This window comes from Rutilus rutilus (assembly GCF_951802725.1).
Source record: "Rutilus rutilus genome assembly, chromosome: 7".
Taxonomy (NCBI): Eukaryota; Metazoa; Chordata; class Actinopteri; order Cypriniformes; family Leuciscidae; genus Rutilus; species Rutilus rutilus.
The window spans coordinates 9,739,928-9,761,259 of NC_140221.1; the positions used below are offsets into that span (position 1 = coordinate 9,739,928).

At 37.6% G+C, this 21,332-nt stretch overlaps 2 protein-coding genes across 6 annotated transcripts in view; one reads left to right on the forward strand and one right to left on the reverse strand.

Annotated features, from left to right (window-relative positions):
• Positions 1–14,247, forward strand: part of pisd (phosphatidylserine decarboxylase) — a 38,150-nt gene extending 23,903 nt beyond the window's left edge. For 4 of the 5 annotated variants that reach the window (XM_084414624.1, XM_084414625.1, XM_084414626.1 and 1 more), the window contains 6 exons: positions 2,552–2,717; positions 7,054–7,290; positions 7,791–7,926; positions 9,773–9,922; positions 10,273–10,433; positions 12,895–14,247. In XM_084414624.1, the coding sequence (XP_084270750.1) occupies positions 2,552–2,717; positions 7,054–7,290; positions 7,791–7,926; positions 9,773–9,922; positions 10,273–10,433; positions 12,895–13,119 (1,075 nt within the window). In that variant the 3' untranslated portion in view covers positions 13,120–14,247. The remainder of the gene's footprint in view (positions 1–2,551; positions 2,718–7,053; positions 7,291–7,790; positions 7,927–9,772; positions 9,923–10,272; positions 10,434–12,894) is intronic. The other variant, XM_084414623.1, reaches the window with a different exon arrangement.
• Positions 14,248–17,437: 3,190 nt separating this feature from the next.
• LOC311293077 (uncharacterized protein) lies at positions 17,438–19,995 on the reverse strand. The gene is made up of 2 exons (XM_084413083.1): positions 19,731–19,995; positions 17,438–18,728 (listed from the first exon to the last, which is right to left on the reverse strand). The coding sequence occupies exon 2, from the start codon at positions 18,717–18,719 to the stop codon at positions 18,393–18,395; it is 327 nt and encodes a 108-aa protein (XP_084269209.1). The 5' UTR covers positions 18,720–18,728; positions 19,731–19,995; the 3' UTR covers positions 17,438–18,392.
• Between the last annotated feature and the right edge of the window lie 1,337 nt (positions 19,996–21,332).

Consider the following 21,332-nt stretch of genomic DNA (forward strand, 5'->3'; position numbering starts at 1 on the left):
ACGTACTTGATGATTGTAAAGGCAGATTGTGTAGCCCAGGCACACAAAATTTTGCCTCCTGAACCTGTACTAACCTGGCAAGAGCTGGTGTTGCCATAGTTCTTTTCATCAATACACTGAGTAGTCTAGTAGTTTTGTTTGTACTGCTTGATTACTCACCCTGACCACGATGCAAATGTTGATCTCTCAAACAGAGATAGTAAATTTTGAAAGGGTCAAAGTAAAGATGTTCTTGTTTGCTGAATTGCGAGTATAGCTGCCAAAGTCGGGTGACTCATTGAGTGTTTGTGTTAGGCCATCTATGGCTAAGTCTTCTCTGTCCACAGGTCAGAACAAGTTTTCATCCTGATTAGGGTGGACACAGTATTATATTCTATAGATAGCCCTTGTAGCTGCAGCCCTGGTCAGTCCCTGTCAGTCCCTGTCAACCCCGCTGGTGCTGTGTCATCACTTTCAGGGCCAAATATGACCCACTTCACTGACACACTAAAGCTAATCACTTTAGCCAGAACTGAAGCAGTAGCTCTTATGGTCATTTTCAAGAAAAGCAAGCAGCTTTACAGCCAAACTAGACGATGAGTTGCATCAACCGGACCAGAATAGAGGTGCAACATTTTTGCATGTGCTGTTCCAGTCGGCAACAGTTGTGTTGATCTGGAATGTTTTCCGCCTGCATAAGTCCTAAAAATAGCGCAAAAAAGATTATTGGCGGATATCCCGCACGGCTTCAGTAGTTCTGTGCAAATGTCCCACTCGGCGGCGTGACCCACAAAATCCATGCATGTTCGTGCTGGTTAAGTAGGTTTATGTTGATTAAAATGTGGCCCTTTTTAATGATGAAAATTATCATCTCATCCTCATGGCGTTCCAAACATGTATGACTTTTTCTTGTGCAAAACATAAAAGATTAAATAGATGTCCACACAATTAAAGTCAATGTGGTCATAAATCACATTGGACCCCATTGACTTTCAAACAGTGGAAACATTCTTCAAAATAACTCTATGTTCTGCTGAAGGAAGAAGATCATAAAGATTTGGAATTACATGATGAGGGTGAGGTAAGTGATGACAGAATATTTATTTTGGGGAATATTCATTATCCCTTTAAGAATATTATGTAGACTGGCCTAGACCTTCGGTCAAGTATATCTCCTCATTTAACATTTCTAGAGCAAGTGTAACAGGAAGGTGACTGTAAACCCTAAATGAGACTAAAGGTGATAAGCAGGTGAAAGCAGCCTTTGCTTAGACTGATGTAAGTGGAATTGAGCTGAAAGGCATATATGGCCTGTGTAGTTGAGAGGCAGCGTTCACCACCATGAGGTTGCGTTTACAGTGGAGATTTGCTATTTCTGTCTCTTTCATATCTCAAGTATCTTTCTAGCATTTACTTTCTGCTGTTTATTGTCTTCTGTATGGGAGTCTTTGTGTTTAGTCGTTTTGGTATGTGTGAGTGGGCTGTGTGTATGTTTCTGCATGTTATATAAATATTTCTTTCCTTCTTTCTGCCATCTTGATAGAGCAGCCCAGTTCTGTTTTTATAGAGTGAATCTCAAGAAAACATGTTCAGGTAACATTTTTACCCTAACATCAAAAATGGAATAGATGTGTGTGTGACATTTTCATGAAAAATCTGCACATCTGTCAATTTCCCATTGCCATACAATTCGACTTTTTACTTTCGAGTTTTTTTGTAATTCCTGTTGTTCTCAGTGGTTATTCTCATTATTTTACCAATGTCATAGTAACATTATCAAAAAAGTATTAATTTTACTGCAGTAAAATTAATTATTTCATTAATTATACAAGTACGCACCAACATTTTAATGAAAATTAAGCATATATTTATATAATATTTAGTTTAATAATAGTAATTTTATATTGTATTACTTTAATGATGCACTTGTATATTATATTTTAATAACAGTATTTAATTAATATTAAATTGAATTTTAATAATAATATTATATTGTTACGGTAATGGATGTTGTTGAAAAATACAATTGTCATTTCCATAATAATATTTATGTAATATTTATATTTACTTTACCTCAATGCAAAATAAAATCATTATTATTAATGACACTAAAATATATATATATATATATATATAATATATATATAATATATAATATCCTTAATTGTCTGTCATCAGTGTCATCAGATAGAACTTCCAAATTTGGAATCAGCCTTCCAAATTTACACAATTCTTATTTCTTTCTCGAGATTTTTTTAGGGTGGAATATTATCCAGACATGTCTATTACAGGTTTCATGAGATTCACTGTATAACAAGGGGTGCTCAATCCTGTTCCTCTAGCTCTAAGTCTATTCAATTACACCTGAACCAATTAATCAAGATCTTCAGGATACACTTGATAATTACAAACAAGTTGGAACTGAACTCTGCAGGAAAGGTAGTTCTCCAGCATTGGGCACCCCTTCTCTACAGCATTTAGATCATCTGGACATAAGTCTTTAATTTCCACCTTTATTCTTTATGTGTCTTGAGTATTTTGTACACTTTGGCATCATGAATGTGTTGTGCAGGTTGCAGTTCCCACAGTTGGCCCTGCGGCGGCGACTAGGCCAGCTGAGCTGCATGTCCCGGCCTACTGTCCGCCTTCGCTCATGGCCTCTGTCCTTCCTCTACTACATCCTTCCCTTTGGAGCGCTCAAACCTCTCGCCAAAGTAGGCTGGAGGCCCACAAGCAGAGTAAGTACAGGTGGAAACATCAAAAAGAGCCCACAGACTGATGTTGTGTGTGTTTGAGTGTGCAAAATCTCACTATCCAGAGACATAAATGACATCCATCAGTGTGTAATCAATGTATTATGGGTTTTGGGGATTTTGTTATGCAAAACAGGTATTCCCTTATTGATGATGCTGTGGTAGTAATCATGTCTGTAATTATGGGAAGCATTACTGGAAACATTACGGAATAACGGCCTAGATCTGGGATCAGTTCTCTCTGTTTTTTAACACAAAGAAATGAAACCTCAAAACTGATGCAAGGTCAGCAGAAAGAGCTGCTGCTATCAGCAGATGGCTACTTGCATATGGACCCGCTGAGCTCCATTGGGACTGAATGTGAAAAGAGCCATTGTCCCATGGTGCAGCTCTGAACTGAGGAACACTTTGTCTCTAGACCCGGTCGAGGGCACCGTGCCACGGTGGTTCTGACACCACTATTGTTCAGTTCCCACGAGAAAATTGCCAGTCAGCCCATGCTGATGCTCAAAAGCACCATACCATATACCATATCTCCAGTGGCAGACAAGAAGTTACAGAGAAATACAGGCGAGACACGCGCATTTTAATGAAAATAATTGTTATATTGTTACCGACAATGGTGTACCGTCAATAAATACCAATACCGTTTTATGGCCCAGCCCATTTTTTATATATATATATATATATATAGCAGTCAAAAACAAAAATAAGATGTAAACAAAAATATCCTCTTTATGTCCCATTTATCGGAAAAAAGTTTTTACGCTCGCATGAGGTGGTTTTTCAGGCAATTCGAAAAATAAATATTTCACAAAACTGCAATGGAAACCGTTTTTGCGCATTTATAGGTCACCTGATGTAGATGACGCGGTGTGTTTGGACAAAATACGAGAGAGTTCTTTATTAAATTCATAAAAGACAAAAGAATTACAGGAATACTGGATTCTAAACCTCAAAGAAATGCCACGATCAAGACCTTGAAGCAGATATGAGGGAGAAACAACCAGAAACACCTCATGTGTGCCGCTCTTAAGTATAAGGGTCTTTCCTTGCCATTAATGATTGGATAACACGCATACGTCTCCTTCGATTAATAATAATGGCCAGTGCAGTGACTGGGATATACATAAACCTACCAACGTCCGTTGCCATGATTTTTGGAATGACTTATCGCGAGAGGAAAAAATGAAGTTTTAGTCGCATAACATCGGTTAATGGAAACGCCGTCATTTCGCAAGAGTTTTTTGTCGACATTTAGAAAACAAAAGCAAACGTTTTGCGCAAATCTGTAATGGAAACGCACCTAGTGTCGCTTGATCAAAATCGCCTCGCGCTGCACTGACTGATGCTCCAAACTGATAAACGGTCCGTGACCGTGAAAGCACAAAATGAGTTGCGCGGTTTCGTTCCACTTTCATTACGTTTGTCATTTCATGCTGGGCAACGTTGTGGTGGTCGTGCCAGCGATGCGCGCTACGGGTGGGGCGCGCACATTTTTATGAAAATATTGAGTGCTATATCGAAAAATTTGACATCGTTACCGACAATGGTGTACCGTCGATAAATACCGATACCGTTTTATAGCCCAGTCCATATATATACAATTTTATATTCTAGGATATAATGGTGCGTTTACGTCATGTTGGTAAGATCATGATGAAGGACCTGCGCCTGGAGGCGACGACAACGCAGTCCTGAAGTGTCAACTAGTCTCTCCCCTGTGAAGGCCTCCCTCCCCTCCCTTTACCTCTCTACAGATAAAGCGTTGTCGGGATAATTCTGGTTCGTGTGGCTATGCGGAAGCGATTAAAAATTCTGTATTATATATTTTAAGGCCAGACAAGTAGTTTGTTGAGGGTTGGTTTGTAGGGAAGGACTACACGCCTGCGTGCATATATTCCAACTATAGACTGAACTCGTAATACACATGTGCACGCCATCAGTGTTCTCACGGGTTTGCATTTTTTTAAAGTTTGCGCAGAAAGAGTTTTCTGTTAAAACGGTGTCGTGTTAGCGGCCCCTAAGTTAATAACTAATGATCGTTGCGACGGAAGTGAATCAATCAAAACTAACTTTAGCTGGACAATAACTTTATTCTAGAGCTGCTATAAAGCCAAAACAATCTCTGTTACTTTAATTTCCTATTATCAATGTAAAGCCGATTTGAAACAATCTACATTGTTAAAATACTATATAAATGAAGATGACTTGACTTGATCATATTTATGAGTTGAATGTACATGAACGCATCCACAAAGTTGTAAAAACCAGTGGGAAGCTCGGGATTTCGTTTGAGTCCCGATCTGTACTCCACAATACTTAGTTATTTAGCAGTGACATTGTCAGGCATTTTTATTTACAACAAAATACGCTAAAGTGCCTGCACAAAATATGATAGCATTGTAATATACAATATAATATATTATGTACCAATAAAGTTTACATTGGCTTCCTAAATTAATTAAATGCATTAAGCAAACACACCTGATGCACATTCTTTGTTCATAGTTTTGTGTAGTTAATTAAGAGAATGTACACCGCCATGACCTTGCTCTGTCGAAAGTGACTTAAACGCATCTGACGCAATAAACACCACTTCCCAACTCGTAAATATGAACTTCCCAGGAGGACTTGAACACACCATGAGTTCTTAATTTGAATTCTTTTTATTTAAAAAAGTAATTGATTGTTAATTTTTGGAAGAGCTTACTATAAACGTATCAATCTTGGCATAATATTTATTTTCTGTTTCAAAATGTGAGAAAGTAAAATGACACTATTTGTGGATCAAGAGCCTTTTCTAGGTCAGGCAACATTGCTCATCCTTAACTTCCTGCTTGTTAAACCTATAACTATCATCTACCCAACACCCTGAAAGACTCCAAGAGTCCGCATTTAGCTTCCTGTCTGTCAGCCTGGATTGAAGCTAACTACAGTAATCCACTTACACTGAACACCCAGGCCAGCTCCTGTCATACATCAGCCTCTGTACTATCTGTAGCACTGATCTAGGATCACTTCTTGCCCACATCAATAATGATCAGTGAGATACACTGATCTAAACACTCTACGAATCCAAACACTGGAGCACGTGGTGCACTGCCACATGCAGCTGCTCGACTTTATACAACAGGTTTTAAAACACTTTAGATGCTCACCTGCATTAAAATTGAGTGTACACATTCGTATCATTATCGTCAAAATAATAAGGTAAAAAGCATTTTTATTATTCATAAATATCATTATTTGTGGGGAGTCTCACCATTTTGCTTTCTGAACTAACCTTGCCTTGTCATGAAAAGGTCCAATTATGTGACAGGAGTATTTTCAGTTGCCAAAATTTTGGTTCATTACAAATATTTTCCATTCAAAATCAGATATGGGATATTCCTACTTGATATTTGACTTCTGATAATAAAGCATTCTGATGTCAAATGATGTATGAAGAAACACAGTGGCGATCATTAAAGTGCTCCTATTATGCTATTTTAAAGGTTTCTAATTTTGTTTTAGAGGTCTCCTACAACAGGTTTACATGCATTCAAGGTCAAAAAACACTTTAATTTTCTCATAATATACATTGCAGCATCACCTATTTTCTCAGTGTCTAAAATGGTTAAATCAAGGATCCAGTCTCTTTAAACCCCTCCTTTACAAGAGCTTAGTCTGCTCTGATTGGTCAGATGGCTTAGTCTGTTGTGATTGGTTTAACCAAATTGGTCTGAAACGAAACGCACATTACATCTGTATTTCAGCTCCGGAGGCTTCCTCAGCACTTGCATACACAGTGATATGAACCATAATGATGGTGTTAGTTTTACCGTACTAGTTTGAGCCAGAGTCCTCGTAAAAAAAAAAAAAAAAAAAAGGATTTGCTTTCACAGCGCAGAAAACAGCGTCTTGTCATGACGACAACGCAAACTAAACTCTTTCAGGCCTCAAATACAACTATAGTGTTTGAGGGCGGGTCAAAGTCGATGTCTTTGCGGGCAGCCAATGAGGACCATAGGCTGGAATTATGCAAATTTGTTACAAACCAATGTAGGTTTGTCATATTATGACTCGTTTCAGCAGTTCAGAATCAATTCTTTCTTTTAGAATACAATAACTTTATTTGTCGTGCACTTTGTTAAAGGTCTGCAAAGTTTTAAAGATCATTCACAAACACCTATATTACACACTGCATGAACGGTAATACTTTAAAAAGCATAATAGGGGCACTTAAAGTGTGCTTGCGTTCCTCTCTGTGAACGTTAGCTGTTGTGTTTTATAAAGATACTTGAGCATGTCTTCAAACCCTTGTGTCTCTTGGGTGTAGGTTACAATCTACAAGTCCATACCCACACGACTGCTCTCCAGAGCCTGGGGTCGCTTGAACCAGGTGGACCTGCCCAATTGGTTACGGAAACCTGTCTTCAGATTGTATATATGGACTTTTGGAGTCAACATGAAGGAAGCGGCCGTGGAGGATTTACAGCACTACAGAAACCTGGGCGAGTTTTTTAGGCGCAAACTCAAACCTCAGGTCCGGCCTGTGTGCGACTCGCACTGCGTGGTAAGTCTGGGTTTGTAACTGTAGAAAAAGAAGCATTCTTTGAATTTCCATTCACTTTCATTCAAATGCAAACCCAGGAGAAGAGATACGCATGCGCATTGAATTTTCATTTCACGCTCTGTGTGATAGTTTAGGTTCGGTTATCTGCAAGTTAATATTGGCTTTAACCAATAAAGGATCTAAACATTGTATGTTTCTGTATAGTTTTTACAAGTTTTTAAAGATTATGAAATTTAATTTAAAAAATGAGCTACATTGCTGGCAGTATAGCAGGAAACCTGAGTAGATTGAAATATTTTACTGAAATAAAAACTTTTTTTATTACGGTATCCCTGGAATGTTACATCATTTCCTGTTGCCTATGTTTGTTACGGGGTCTGAAACAATTGCATGCTTAATCTAAAGTTTATTTCCAGCTAATCATATCAGTTTTTAATGCAGTATGAATAAATATTAAACATACAACATATTAACACAATGAATGACCATTCGCTCCACAGATCAGTCCGGCTGATGGCAAGATCCTTCATTTTGGGCGTGTAAAGAACTGTGAGGTAGAGCAGGTGAAGGGAGTGACCTACTCCCTGGAAACGTTCCTCGGGCCGCGCACCTGGACAGAGAGTTTAACAGCTAGAAGTAAGTCTCAATAAATTTGTCATTGATCCAGAAACATATCCTACTAGGTCAAAAGTCCTTTGATTTTGGATCTGGTTAACACTAGAAAATCTGGATACAAGGTTTTCTGAGCAACAAAATTTTTAGATTGTAAACATGGCTTATGCCCAGTACACATTGTATGATTTTGTGCTGTCCCAGACGAAAAGTGACCAATCGTGGTGATTTCTGTGGTCTTGGCTCCTAAACGGTGGTCCTACGTCATACAGTGATAGAGGTTCAAAGACGCCCGTTGTCACGCTCTTGCGACCAAAGATAGCTTGCGATAATTTTCTGACAGTGTCAGAAATTTGGCATGATCATCTCACAGTGTGTTTGCTGCTACAACCTACGTCTACTGACTAGCCAGTTAAAATGCAGCATGAAATGGCACATTGATCAATGTGACGTGGCGCTAAAACTTAAAACTACTTGCCTCGAGCTCCATTTGCAAAATTGGCATGCCAAGTTGGCCTCTTTTCCCTAGCCATGGCCACATCCATATTTCTCTCTTTTGCTTCGTCTTTTTTTCAGTGCACATAAAAACCACAATTGCGAAAGTGTGATTCATCTTGCTCTATTTGTTTACCACTAGCGCATGCTGATGACGTTTATTTCTTCTATGCTAATTTGCGTTGTAGCCTATGATTCAATGGGTGTCATCATCGTACAATCTACATACATGTCATACCAAATTTATTAGATCCATGTCGTACAGTATGTTTTGTAATGATCTTATAGGATTGCCGAAATTGCACAGTCTGTAGCAGGCATAAGGAAAGAATCACAATTGCAGCAAGTAGAGTGTCACTCGCTCAAAATCCATTTACATGCACCTTCAGCAGAAAATAAGACGTGTGCTGATTACCGCAACAGTGGCAAAGCAGCTCTGATCCCATCCGCTTTCAGTCCGGGATCCGGTTTAGTTCCCTTATTAGTGAAAGCTCATATAACAGAGATGGCATTGAAGAAGGACTGAATTGTACATTATTGTGCCGTAAGACAACAGCAGTTTGAATGGAAAGCGTTTTTTTCGTCATTTAAAATTTGGTATACGTTTTGAGATGGTTTGCTCCACAGTCCGTATTGTGAATTTCTGGATCGCTGTATGGTTGTCTGATGCCTCATAAAATTTTGCTAGTAATTTAATAAAATATCAAAACCTTGTTAAAAAAAAGCTTGTTGAGCCTTCTAACTAGTCATAATCCACACTACTGTATGGTTCAAAAGTGTGGGGTTGGTAAGATTTTTTGTTTTTTATTAATATTTTTTTATGTTTTTGACACAAGTCTTTTCTGCTCACCAAGTCATTTATTTGATCAAAAAGACAGTAAAACAGTAATATTGTGAAATATTACAATTTAAAATACCCGTTTTCTATTTTAATATATTTTGAAATATAATTTATTCCTGTGACGAATTACTCCAGTCTTCAGTGTCACATGATCCTTCAGAAATCATTTTAATATGGTTTTTCAGGATGAATAGAAATTTTAAAAGAATTACATTTATTTGAAATGGATTTTAAATTTCTTTACTGTCACCTTTGATCAATTTAATGTGCCCTTGCATAATAAAAGTATGTATATGTGTGTACATATATACAACTGACCCCAATCTTTTGTTCTGTAGTGCATCTCTAAAATCTGAGGAAAATTATAGATCGAAATGAATATTGAAAGCACTAAGCCTAAAATCTGATCCAACCAACAAAGAACATCATGCAAAGCTTATAGACCATGTGATCTAAACACACTAATATATTTTATTTCCTGACAACTATTGAACAATTGAAACATTTCAGTTTTATTTTTCTTGTCCTGTTCAGATGAGGACGACCCTGGCACATTCCAGGATGCCCTGGTCACCACGGAGGGGAATGAGTTGTTTCACTGTGTAGTTTATCTGGCTCCAGGTGACTACCATTGCTTCCACTCGCCTACAGACTGGAGGGTGGCACACAGACGGCACTTCCCAGGTCAGCGGCTTTATCTCTCTCTCTCTCTCTCTCTCTCTCTCTCTCTCTCTCTCTCTCTCTCTCTCTCTCTCTCTCTCTCTCTCTCTCTCTCTCTCTCTGTCTCTCTCTCTGTCTCTCTCTCTCTCTCTCTCCGTCTCTGTCTCTGTCTCTGTCTGTCTCTGTCGCTGTCTCTGTTATTATTCTTTGCTTTGTGAAAATATGATTTGTTGTTAAAATTAATCAACATGGACTTTAGGTCTTAACTGCTTAAGTTATAATCGTCTTTTCTAATCTGATGGCGACTGAGCAGTGCAATACCATCAGTGCCTGGTCGCATGGCTTGTGGTCTGATATGCATGTTTGTACCATAGGTTCTCTGATGTCGGTGAACCCAGGAGTTGCACGATGGATCAAGGAACTTTTCTGCCATAATGAGCGGGTGGTCTTGAGTGGGGAGTGGACGCACGGCTTCTTTTCACTCACAGCTGTAGGAGCGACAAATGTGGGATCTATACGCATCTATTTTGACAAGGTTAGAACTATTGGTAACAAGTTCATAGCTCAGATTAAAATACCCATATTGCTCTTATTTAGCTCCTTTAGAAGAATGAGAGTTTAAAGCAATAGTGCCACCTGAAAATGAACCCTAAAAAGCCTGACATATGAAAGATCTAAAAAAAATACAAAATCTTATCATATAGTATGGTATAGGAGAATATGCTCATACACAAGGAAAAAAGGGATGTAGTAGATTAAAAGATGTTTTTCAGTGAAGTTTTGATCATGTTGATAATTTAAAGTCCTTTTAGAGAAATTTCTGTATCAAATATACACAAGTATGATACAGCAGGCTATAGGGTGAAACATCTTTCATTATTTGCTTACCCTTTGTTTTGTGAAACATTTATGTCTTTTTTAATAGAACATAAATTTGATGTCTAAGTTTAAATATGCAGCAGTGAAAATAAGATTTGAGTGTTACGACAGAGGATGTGCAAAATGACATTCTCATTAATAACTAGTCGTGGGTGATCTGAACGACTTGTCAATGTCAAAGTGTACCCTCGCCAATTTTCAACTCGCTTTGTATTGTTACAATGGTGGTAGTATATATAAATGATAAAGGTGTAACAGGACACAAACATGACGGTTCAATACGTAACTGTTTTGAAGTCAAGGTTCGGTACAGCAGCGGGGAGAAAACTAAACATAAAATAGCTTATTTTTAATAGCTTTTTTACAAATTTGTCTGTTTAAATAAATTAAATTATTAATTTTCTTAAGGATAAAAAAAAATCCAGTAACTATGTAGGGAGCCGTTACACATTACTATAGTATTAAAGGTTGCAATTAACAACAGAGCATAAATTATTATATTCAGTCTTGTTACTGCATGCACCGAACCGTGACGTCCGTACCGTATGGTTTGGGATGTATACATGTTCCGTTACACCCCTAGTAAATGAACAATATAGTCATCATAGTCATCCAGTTTGAAATGTTGACTACAAACATGGAGAGAACGCTGCGACGGACAAACGTCCATGTTAACGATTCTTTGCAGTCGACACCGTTATATCTAAAAGTTTGCTTAGGAGCATTTCCTACTGAAGCAAGATGGTATTTGACTGGTCAAGCGTATCATAGCAGACAAGTGAAACTGATACTAAAATTTAACACCTAGAGACTACTGGCGCTGATTTTTAACAAATAGTTTCCTATAATAAAAGGCATGTTAAGTCCTACTAAGAAAGACACCAATACAGATTGAAGAGAGAACAAAGGCTGAAAGTTGCGCTTCAGTATATCCAGAGTGCATGGGCTAAGTTCATAATTCATCTTGGTTCATAAGGTCATAGCTGTTAGATTAGAAGTATTGTGGTTGTGCAACATCTAGTTCATGGCATCCAGCTGCTTGTTGAGCCATTTTTGTACTGCAACTATTTTTAAAGCAGTCATCTGTCGGGTCTGGCAGGCTCCCAGGAGTAAGTAGCACACCATAAAAAAAAAAAATTCACCAAAAGATGGTTCTTCAGCCCTCTCCACAACACCTTACAGATGAACCTGTGGATTTTGCATAAATTCAGGAACATTGCTCACAGCTGGTGATTAGTCCAGCAGCGCTGAGATGTTGTTCACCAAATATTTGCTGCTTTGAAAGCTGTAGCAGCGATGCTTTAAATGAAACTTCTTGGACAGGCTTTTACGATGCTGCTAACACCGTAGCAGTGTTATGGTTCACTAATTCAATTAACACACATTTTTTGTTTTGTCATAAAGCTAAAGTAAAATATAGCCTAAATATTAGATGGAAAAACATAAATGAACATTTGAAATGTTGCTTTGGCAACTAACTTATATAAAAAAAGTTAAAGAACTAAAATTACTACGAGTGAAGTAAAAATAAATTGAAGCTAAATTGAAAATACATATTTTTTAAAAGATAACTGTGTTGACAAGTGCTTGGGTTAGTGGGTTAAGAGACACCTTAAACGAGTACAAAACCGTTCGAGATGATATTGTTTGAAATTGTCACCAGTTCATTTATTTCGGGACCTGTATTGTTTAATTGCTGTATAGCCGAAGAATCACTCTTGTTGGCGTATGATGTATTTTCTGTGAAACCTCTTGTGGTTTTTCAGCATTAGCAGAATATCGAGCTACACTGCTAAGAGTGGATTTGGCCTCATTCGTAATGGGCCGCATTCAGACCACTAGACGGTAAAAATGTGGGTTAATGGGTGAGATGAGTAGATGGCACCTGTTTGTTGTATCCTGACTTGATAAGTGGTATTTCACTAGCAGGATTGAGCTGTGACCCTGATGCATTTCTTAAATTGCATGTTTTTGCTAAATCTAATGGATTTGGATTTTATTCATATTAAAATGAAAAGGGAGGTTTCCCATCTGTTATAAGTTGGGGTTTTAAAAGGCTTGTGCCAATTCCGTTTTAGTGCATCCATCGACATTAACAAGCTGCTTTTTCTCTTTAGGAGCTCCGTACCAACAACCCTCGGTACAACAAAGGAACTTACAACGATTTCAGCTACGTAACAAACAACAACCAGGAAGGCGTGAGCATGAGAAAAGGAGAGCACCTGGGCGAGTTCAACTTGGGCTCCACCATTGTACTGTTATTCGAAGCTCCACGGGATTTTACCTTTAATTTGCAAGCAGGCCAGAAGATCCGTTTTGGAGAACCTCTCGGGACGATGTAACGCAGACGAGAGGGGTTCAGAATCTGCTGATGGACACGCTAATCTGCGTGTAGATGCATTCAGGGTCTCAAAAACTAATACACTCACATTTGCAGAGATGTACTCTGTTTAAACTGAGATACATGTGTGTTCATATGTACTCACACAACCACCACTGTTGCATTATTGCCATTGGGTTCTCCCAGTCATTTTGTTAGGATTTTTTTGTTGTTGTTGTAAAATACTTTTAAGGCAATGCTTAGACCATCATGTTGTAAAATATTTGTTTACCATGAAATGCCATCCAGTTTTTTTTGGGCTCTAAATTATTTTTCTATTTTGTTTTTAGTAAAATAGTCGTTTTGTTTTTCCGTGTTCGCCCATATTGCCTTCGGCTGGAGTCGACCTGTGTGAAGGGGTTTGAAGATTTCCACAGCTAACTTTGCGAGCCTTGGGAATGTATGAGAGACCATCGTTATTTGGTTCCTTCGTTTTTATCAGACACTCATCTTTAAAACCGTCCAACTTTTGCTCTTCACCAAGGTGCAAGCCATTTTGACAGTAAAATCATGGCCACATTTACTCGCTAAGAAAGAGTTTTGGAAAGGACATGTGACAATAATCACTGCCGTTGTTCTCTGGCGTTGAATTATGCCTTTGCTGGTTGGTCTAGCGATTAGTTGGGAGATTAATGTAAAGTATTTTGCTGTCTCAACTTGATTAGTGCCAAAACGCAAGATATATTTTTTACTAACACACGTTTTTTTGCCCTTTTGATATGAATCCGAGTTCTTGTGATCTTATGGCTTGTGTTCTTGGACTTTTCTTTGTTTGATTAACCAGCACCTAGCAAGTTCAACAGACTCTACACCCTAAACTAAGGATAAAGACCCTCCAGACTCCCTTAATCTTCTAGACCACGCCTGTATGAAGATTAGGGAGAGGACTCTGGAAATTTTGCTTTGAATGTTTTGAAAACCAAACACTGGGCTTTTCTGTGCACCAAGCACAGCTTGTTGTGGAGATTCTTTTAAAGAAAAGTCTTATTAATACAATTCATGTAACATAGACATTAACTACAAACTAGTTCCAAACTAGTTCCAAGTGCAAGAAACATGTCAATAATAAATTTTGAAGATTATATAAAAAGTTTGTTGTTGTGATACTGGAATAATCATTTGATATCATCATCATTGGGTCACGTTTCGACCACAATGCTTTTTCATAAGAGTTGCTGCTTCTTGATCAGGAACTTATGAGTGCTGGCTTCACTGATATTTTTTTACCCCTTCAATAATTTGTGAAGTATTTGGCAGTTTTCATAACTGTTGAAGGCAAAACAAGAAGTGGAATGTTAATATACACCGTTAATGGTGGATTAGTACAATAAGCTTCTCAGGAAAGTTGTATATTTATATCTGACCATGGTATTTGAGGAAAGTCATTCATCATTACGTAATGCTGATTAATAATGAACAAAGTCTAAGTGGAATATGGATTAAAATGTCAGAGATGTACAGGAGCTCTATCAAGCAGTGTAACGTTTAGTTCATTAAATTATTTAAAGGGCATTTTTAGAATTATTCATTAAAGAGACTGATTGTCAATTGATCAATTGAAAGACTGCATGGAATATTCGTACTCTTAAAAATTAAGTTGTTACCCACATGACTAATGTAATGAATTGCACGATTCATGCAGATTTTAACCTAATAGTGGTCAAACAAAATGTCTACGTTATTTGTCAACTACCTAGTCAGGACATCTTACAACCTACAAGCACACAAAGCGCCCCAGTGCAGTAGTGACTTCAAAAAGAGTTCGGTCAAGGCTTTTCCTCGTGACTTTTACAGTTTTGCCTCTTTAAAATTAGGCATTACTGGAAACCACTAGGAAACTATGGTGACATCATTTCAAGGTAATGTTGTCTCTAAATTGTTTTAACAAAGGTATTGCCGACCCTTGTCGATTCTGGGAATTAATTCCATCGACTCCTCCTACGATGGGAGTCAGGAATCGGAATCGAGCACCCCTACAGTAAGTGCAGTACAGCAGGACGGCCCGCCGCCCGCGCGACCCCTCCCGGCGCGCCCGCCTGTTCACTTCTAGAAGCTTCTCGTTTCTTCTCCATCCTCCAATCACAGTCAGAGCAACACACTCACGCGGACGATGACACGCCTGTTTCAATAAGCCTTGAACGTTACTATGACCTTCAGAAAAAAATAAACCGAGTAAGCAAACATTTAGTTAGGCTACTATCATTTTACTATTAATTTGACCAGCAGCTGCCCATTCCACTGCTGTGACACAACTTGCATCCTTAGCAACCTTCTCAAGTAAATACAGTAATTGACAAACATGTTTTATATTATATTATCTTTATTTCTTCCCAACATCAAAATGGGTATGGTTAAAAAAAAAAAAAAAAAAATCATGCTTTAATAATTGAGCTGTTCCACTGTGGGGGAAAAGTAGGCTACATTAGGCCTACATGTTATCTCTCAAGTTATATAGGGTAACAGGGTTATGTGTATAATAATTATGCAAATAAAAATAGATTTATAATGAGAACAACATATATGCCGCAGTGGCGTCATGGCTGGCAACCATGCGGTTTTCTGCACGCATTTCATGTGTAACGTTAGTTTCAGCAGAGAAAACTGCCTTCTTTTAACTTGCCTTTCCGCATGTGTTTCTGAGGGTTGTATTTTAAATAAGCGCACTCCCCCTACTGGCGCTAATTGAAGTCTGCAACTAAAGTTTATTTATGTGAGAACCAAATAATTATTTATTTCCATTCGTCGAACTAAGCATATAGATATACACACACGCTATCATAACTGCTGCGTTATATTTACCGTAATTCTAACCTGTCACTATTAACAAGTGACGGTATAAAGTGACTAGCCTTACGAAAAATCACCATAACCATAATTTCAGCCAAAATACCATATTTAGTAGGCTACTACAGTTAACCAACTGCTCTTTCAATAAAATTGACTTAACTTGATAGTAACCACCACTGTCAACAACAAAAAAAGACAAAAATTCAACAAAGCTTCTGCAAGCTGTCTGAATGAGATCCCGACTTAATTTATGAAATTGCACTGTAAGTATTTCCATGAGTTTTACAAAGGGATTAATCATGCGTGTACAGTGTTGGTTAAGCTACTCTAAAAATATGATTAATGACTAGCTACTAATCACATCTTCAACAGTTTAATAAGATTACCGTTGTAATTATTCTCTCTAAAAAGTATTGCATAACTTATTATTACTAATTGCTTTCTAAATCCCATATCAACATCAACCAGTTACAAGCATAGGCATGAAACTGCCACTTTAATTCTTTCAAATAAATAATATAAAATTGCATAAATTATTCTTAAAATGAGCAAAGTATTTAAAGGGAGAAGGTTAACATTAAAACATAGATTTTAACATTAGACATTTAATTTTGATGTTAAATCCACTATTGTTTTATATAGAATTGTATAGTCTATGCAGTATTTAAAGGTATAGTTCCCCCAAAAATAAAAAATGTCATTTACTTCCCGTCAAGTTGTTCCAAACTTGTAGGAGTTTGTTGAACACAAGATATTTGAAAGAATGTTGGTTACCAGACAGTTAACGGTTGCCATTGACTTCCATAGTATTTTTTCCTACCATGGTCAATGGGTGATTTACCAACATTCTTCAAAATATCTTATTTTGTGTTCAAACAGAATGAACTCATACAGGTTTGAAACAACTTAAGGGTAAGTAAATGAATTTTCATTTTGGGGTGAACTATCCCTTTAATGCAATTACATTAATTACACCCAATGCTCTGTGTGTCTGTGTTTTTTTAGGGGAACATTTTGATAGCAAGCAAATATCTAAAAGAAAAAATATATATAAAGTCACCAGAACCAATTAACCAGCATGTTAACTGTTTTTAACTTTTACAGTGAGTGTTTCCCTCTGAATCCATCATTTCGGTTGACTTTCTGTGAACTCTGGCACTATGCTGAAAATAAACCTAAAGAAATCGAAATGAACAATGGTGTATATCAATAGTGGACAGTAATAATAACCCAATGCACAGTGTGCTGCGCTGCAGATTCCAGGTAACATCTAAAGTATCTTTAAATCACACCTGTAAACCGGCCGTTCTAGACGCCACGTGACTATACATCTGTTGTTCCAGGAACTTGCTCTGAGGCCACAGCATCCCAAACCGGTTCATCTGCGTATACACGGCCTTTACTGAGCTAGAAAGAATTTGTCGTCACAAAGACTGACTGAGTCACCTTGTTGGAAGCAGCGAGTAGGTTCTTAAGTAAAAAGACAATTGTTTATGGAGACAAAAGTGATTTTATGTATCAAAAAATATATTGATCATTGTGCCTAACACATAATACAGACATCCAAAACATTTTGGTTGGCATATTTTGGTAGTCAGGCTCACAGTCTTATGGCCCAAAAAAAACTGTCCATGCCCCCATTGTGTTAAATTAAAAGTAACTATAATATTGCTTATGATAAAATAATATACTATAAATGTTTTATCTTACACTCAACAGTCTCTTTGGCTGCTTTACCAATAGACACAATGCGTCAGCAGTATGTCTACAGCAACCAGAAAAGCTTGTTCAATAGAAACTCGGATGCCACAACACTCCTTGTGCAGGAAGAGATGACACTGTCCTTTTGTATATTCTTTAGAAAAAGAACGAGAGTTCTTCCTCAAGTTTCACTGACCGGTGTCTGGCGGAACGTCAGGGTGTGGCTCAAAAACCAAATGAAAAATTGGAGAAGCCCACCGGGACATACTGTGAAGAGAGCCTCACCTCTGTGTACACCAGTTCAGTGTCATTATAATTTAAAGAAACACTCCATTAACAACAACATTATTCAAAAAACTTAGTTTAAGTAAGTAAATGTACGAGAACAATTGGGTGACAAGAACGAAGGGAAGTATCTCAGCATGCCATTGTACGAGGCACACATAGGTAAGGCTTCTTCAAAGTGGTCCAAAAAGAGTAATCCAGCCAAACTTAACTGTGCCAATTGAACAAAGCACTGTTTGACATGGTAATCCAAAAGTAAATATTTAACATAACAGGTTTCAGTGCAGTCACAGAAGGTCAGCTCTTGTTTTGTCCAAACCATAGTATGATCTCCAGGGTTGTGTAATAGCTAAGGCACCCTAAAATCCAGTCATTTTAGAGCTATATGGCATTTGACTTTCAAAATTTGGGAGGCTGAATGATGGTTCCAAACTGTTGACCCACAGGGTATCTCATCTGGTCTTACTTCCTCCTCCGGCAGCGGCAGCAACAGGCGTAGCAGCGTCCCACCTGCTCGTCGCTTTCCTTCACCGTGTATCCTGGCTGGTTGTTGTAAGGAGGGGGGTTCTGGCTGCCGTTCCTGGCCTGTCCGTAAACCGGAACGCCTGAGGTGTTGATCTCCCCTGGAGTTTTGAAGCTGCTGTAGGGGTTTGAGGCGGAATTACGGTTGTTATAGGCGCTCTCTAAAGCCATTGGGTTCATGATGATGGTGCTGGAGTCATCCTGATCCCGCAACTTGGCACGAGGGATGGTGACATCACCATAGGGGTTCTCAAGTGAGATATTCATGGTGTCAGGCTGGAGAAGAAGGGCAAAAATTAATAATCAAGGCTTATGCATTGCAAATAGGAGACTGCCTGACAAGACATTTTAAAACACACATTATACAACAAGACCTATTCCCGCTAACTATATTAGCGTCCAATACACCTTTAGCTTCCATTAACCAGATCTGATGTGTGCGTTGATGAATGTTTATATGTAAATAAAAGCCTAAATTCAAACCGTTCATCATAAAGCGATCAAGTCTCTTCAGAATATTTGGACTAAACCGCTCAATCCATAGGTATTAAGTTTTACAATCTCTTCATGAAGTTTTTGAAGAGTCAAACTTGCGTAGCAGTCAATGGAGGGATAGAAATTGCTCAGATTTTATATATATATATATATTAAAAAAAAATCTTCATATGTGTTCCAAAGATGAACGAAAAGAGGATTAAGAGGATTTAGTACTATGGTATTATATTATTCTGAATTCAGCCTCTCAGAATCATTCAATTCATTGAATCATTAACTCAACCGATTCATTCAAACACACGGATACCATCACGAACGTTACGCCGCCTCTGTGTTTTGCTCTGACTTTAGACGTAGTATAACGGTTGATCGTGCGGTCGGCTTGGTTTGGACTTCGGAAAATGTTAAGCTACTGGCACAATTGTGACAAAAATGTAAGTTATTGGCTTCAACTTATCGTTTATTGAACTGTTGTATAAAATCATATCACATTGCAGTCATGCTGTTGGTTTAAAACTGCCGTGGTGATACTCGGAAAAAAAAACACGATATTGTGACTGTGATATGTTTGTTTAAAAAAGTTTTGTAACATTATGTAAGTTACATTGTATTGCTTAGTTATAAAATTATATCATAAGCTCTTTGTTTGGTTAAGACATCACAAGACTCTTTTAGCTATTTATTTTTCACCAAATCATTCCTAGATTCAAAAACCTCTCTCTTACTTGTAAAAAAAACGAATCACAATGAACTTGTCCTATGCAATACGGATAAACTGCTTACCGGCAGAGGCCTGAGGGGGGATTTGTTTGGTGGGAATCAGTTTTCACAGCTGCACGCTGTTCCTGCTGACTTCTGATCTTCCGTGCTTCCGAAATAAGGTGAGACAAACCTGAACCACCAGGTTGGAGAGAAAAGGAGGAGGAGGCTATCCAGCTGACCGTGAGTCTTGTTTAAACATGGCAGTGTGTATGTAACCCCACCCGTGGGTATTAAAGCTCAGCTGAAACCACCAGGTGTAGGTGCGTGTGTTTGATGGGGGAGGAGGCTGAAAGTCAGTTCAGGAATGTTAATATTGAATTCACTATTGTTATAGTTAGACCATTTGTTTTAAGAAATGATCATAATAATGAAATAGCCTATACTTTTGATGTAATGAAACCCAATTGTCCTGAAGCTAATATATTCTGATAAGTCTGTATGCTGTTGTGTAAGATGGTTGGTTATCCTTTCTGCAAACATTACATTGCTAGGCACCAGAGTACACCTCTTGTCCACAACCTTGTTTTAACTCTGTTAAATATTAACAGAATTGACATTTTAAGTACTGTTTCTTTTTTTTTTTTTTGCCTAGGATTTTAGCCTATATTATTAGAGATTATAAGTATGCAATATGTATATATATATAGATTTCAACATAAATGTATTTGCTATGGTAAATGTTTTATGTAAATAAGACAAATTATGGTAAACTATAAATAAGATCAGGTGTGCAATCTCTACTAAGACACTGATGATGGTGTGATATTGAAATGTTTGGCACTGACCGAATGACCTCTGGATAAATATTTTTGAAGATATTTTCTTTGAAGGTCATTGGCTTTTGGTGCATTGTGCTTTTTTAAATTATTTTTACTTTGTTTTAAGAGAAATATTTGTTTAGAAATATTTTTACCTTTAGAAATTAGTTAGTCACACCACACACTTAAATTAACTGCAAAACAACTTACCGGTTATATAGTATAGTAATTATAGTACTAATAACGTACAAATATAAACGTTCCATTGCCCATATACTGTATATTAGTGTTGTCAAAAGTACCAACTTCGGTATCAATACCAAGTCAGTACTGACATTTTTAAATTGAAAAAAAGCAATTGCGCTCAAAGCGTCACATTGTTTTAAATTTCAGTACCGACTTGGTACCAAAGTCAGTACTTTTTGACAACTCTGCTGTATATGAAATATAAGTATGTCATTGTCATGTAAAAAATATCTCAGTGTCATTACATTAGATAACAAAATGTCAAATCAAATGGTATTTATTTTATGAAGCTTTGTTCACAAAAATAAATTTGTTAGGTTTCAAAATGGACATACTGTTCAAAATGAAGTCAAGACCAATGTAGCCTAAGTTACCCTGTGGTTGTCAAAAATCAGTGGATCATGTTCATAGTTAATGAGATAAACTACACCTGTGGTTACTCTGCTAGGACACCTGTGTGAAATCACTGACACAGCCGTTGAAAAAAAAACATTGTGAAAAATGGCTCTGATGTTAGGTCTGTGAGAACGTCCAGTGTCGTTTGGTTGCAGATGCTACTTGGTTTGATGTGATATCTAATGCAATGTCTGTAAGATATTTCTCTCTAAGTTTCTCTGAA

Excerpts from the sequence above, each read along its gene's own strand:
- LOC311293077 (XM_084413083.1), bottom strand. The coding sequence starts at position 18,719 with ATGAATATCTCACTTGAGAACCCCTATGGTGATGTCACCATCCCTCGT.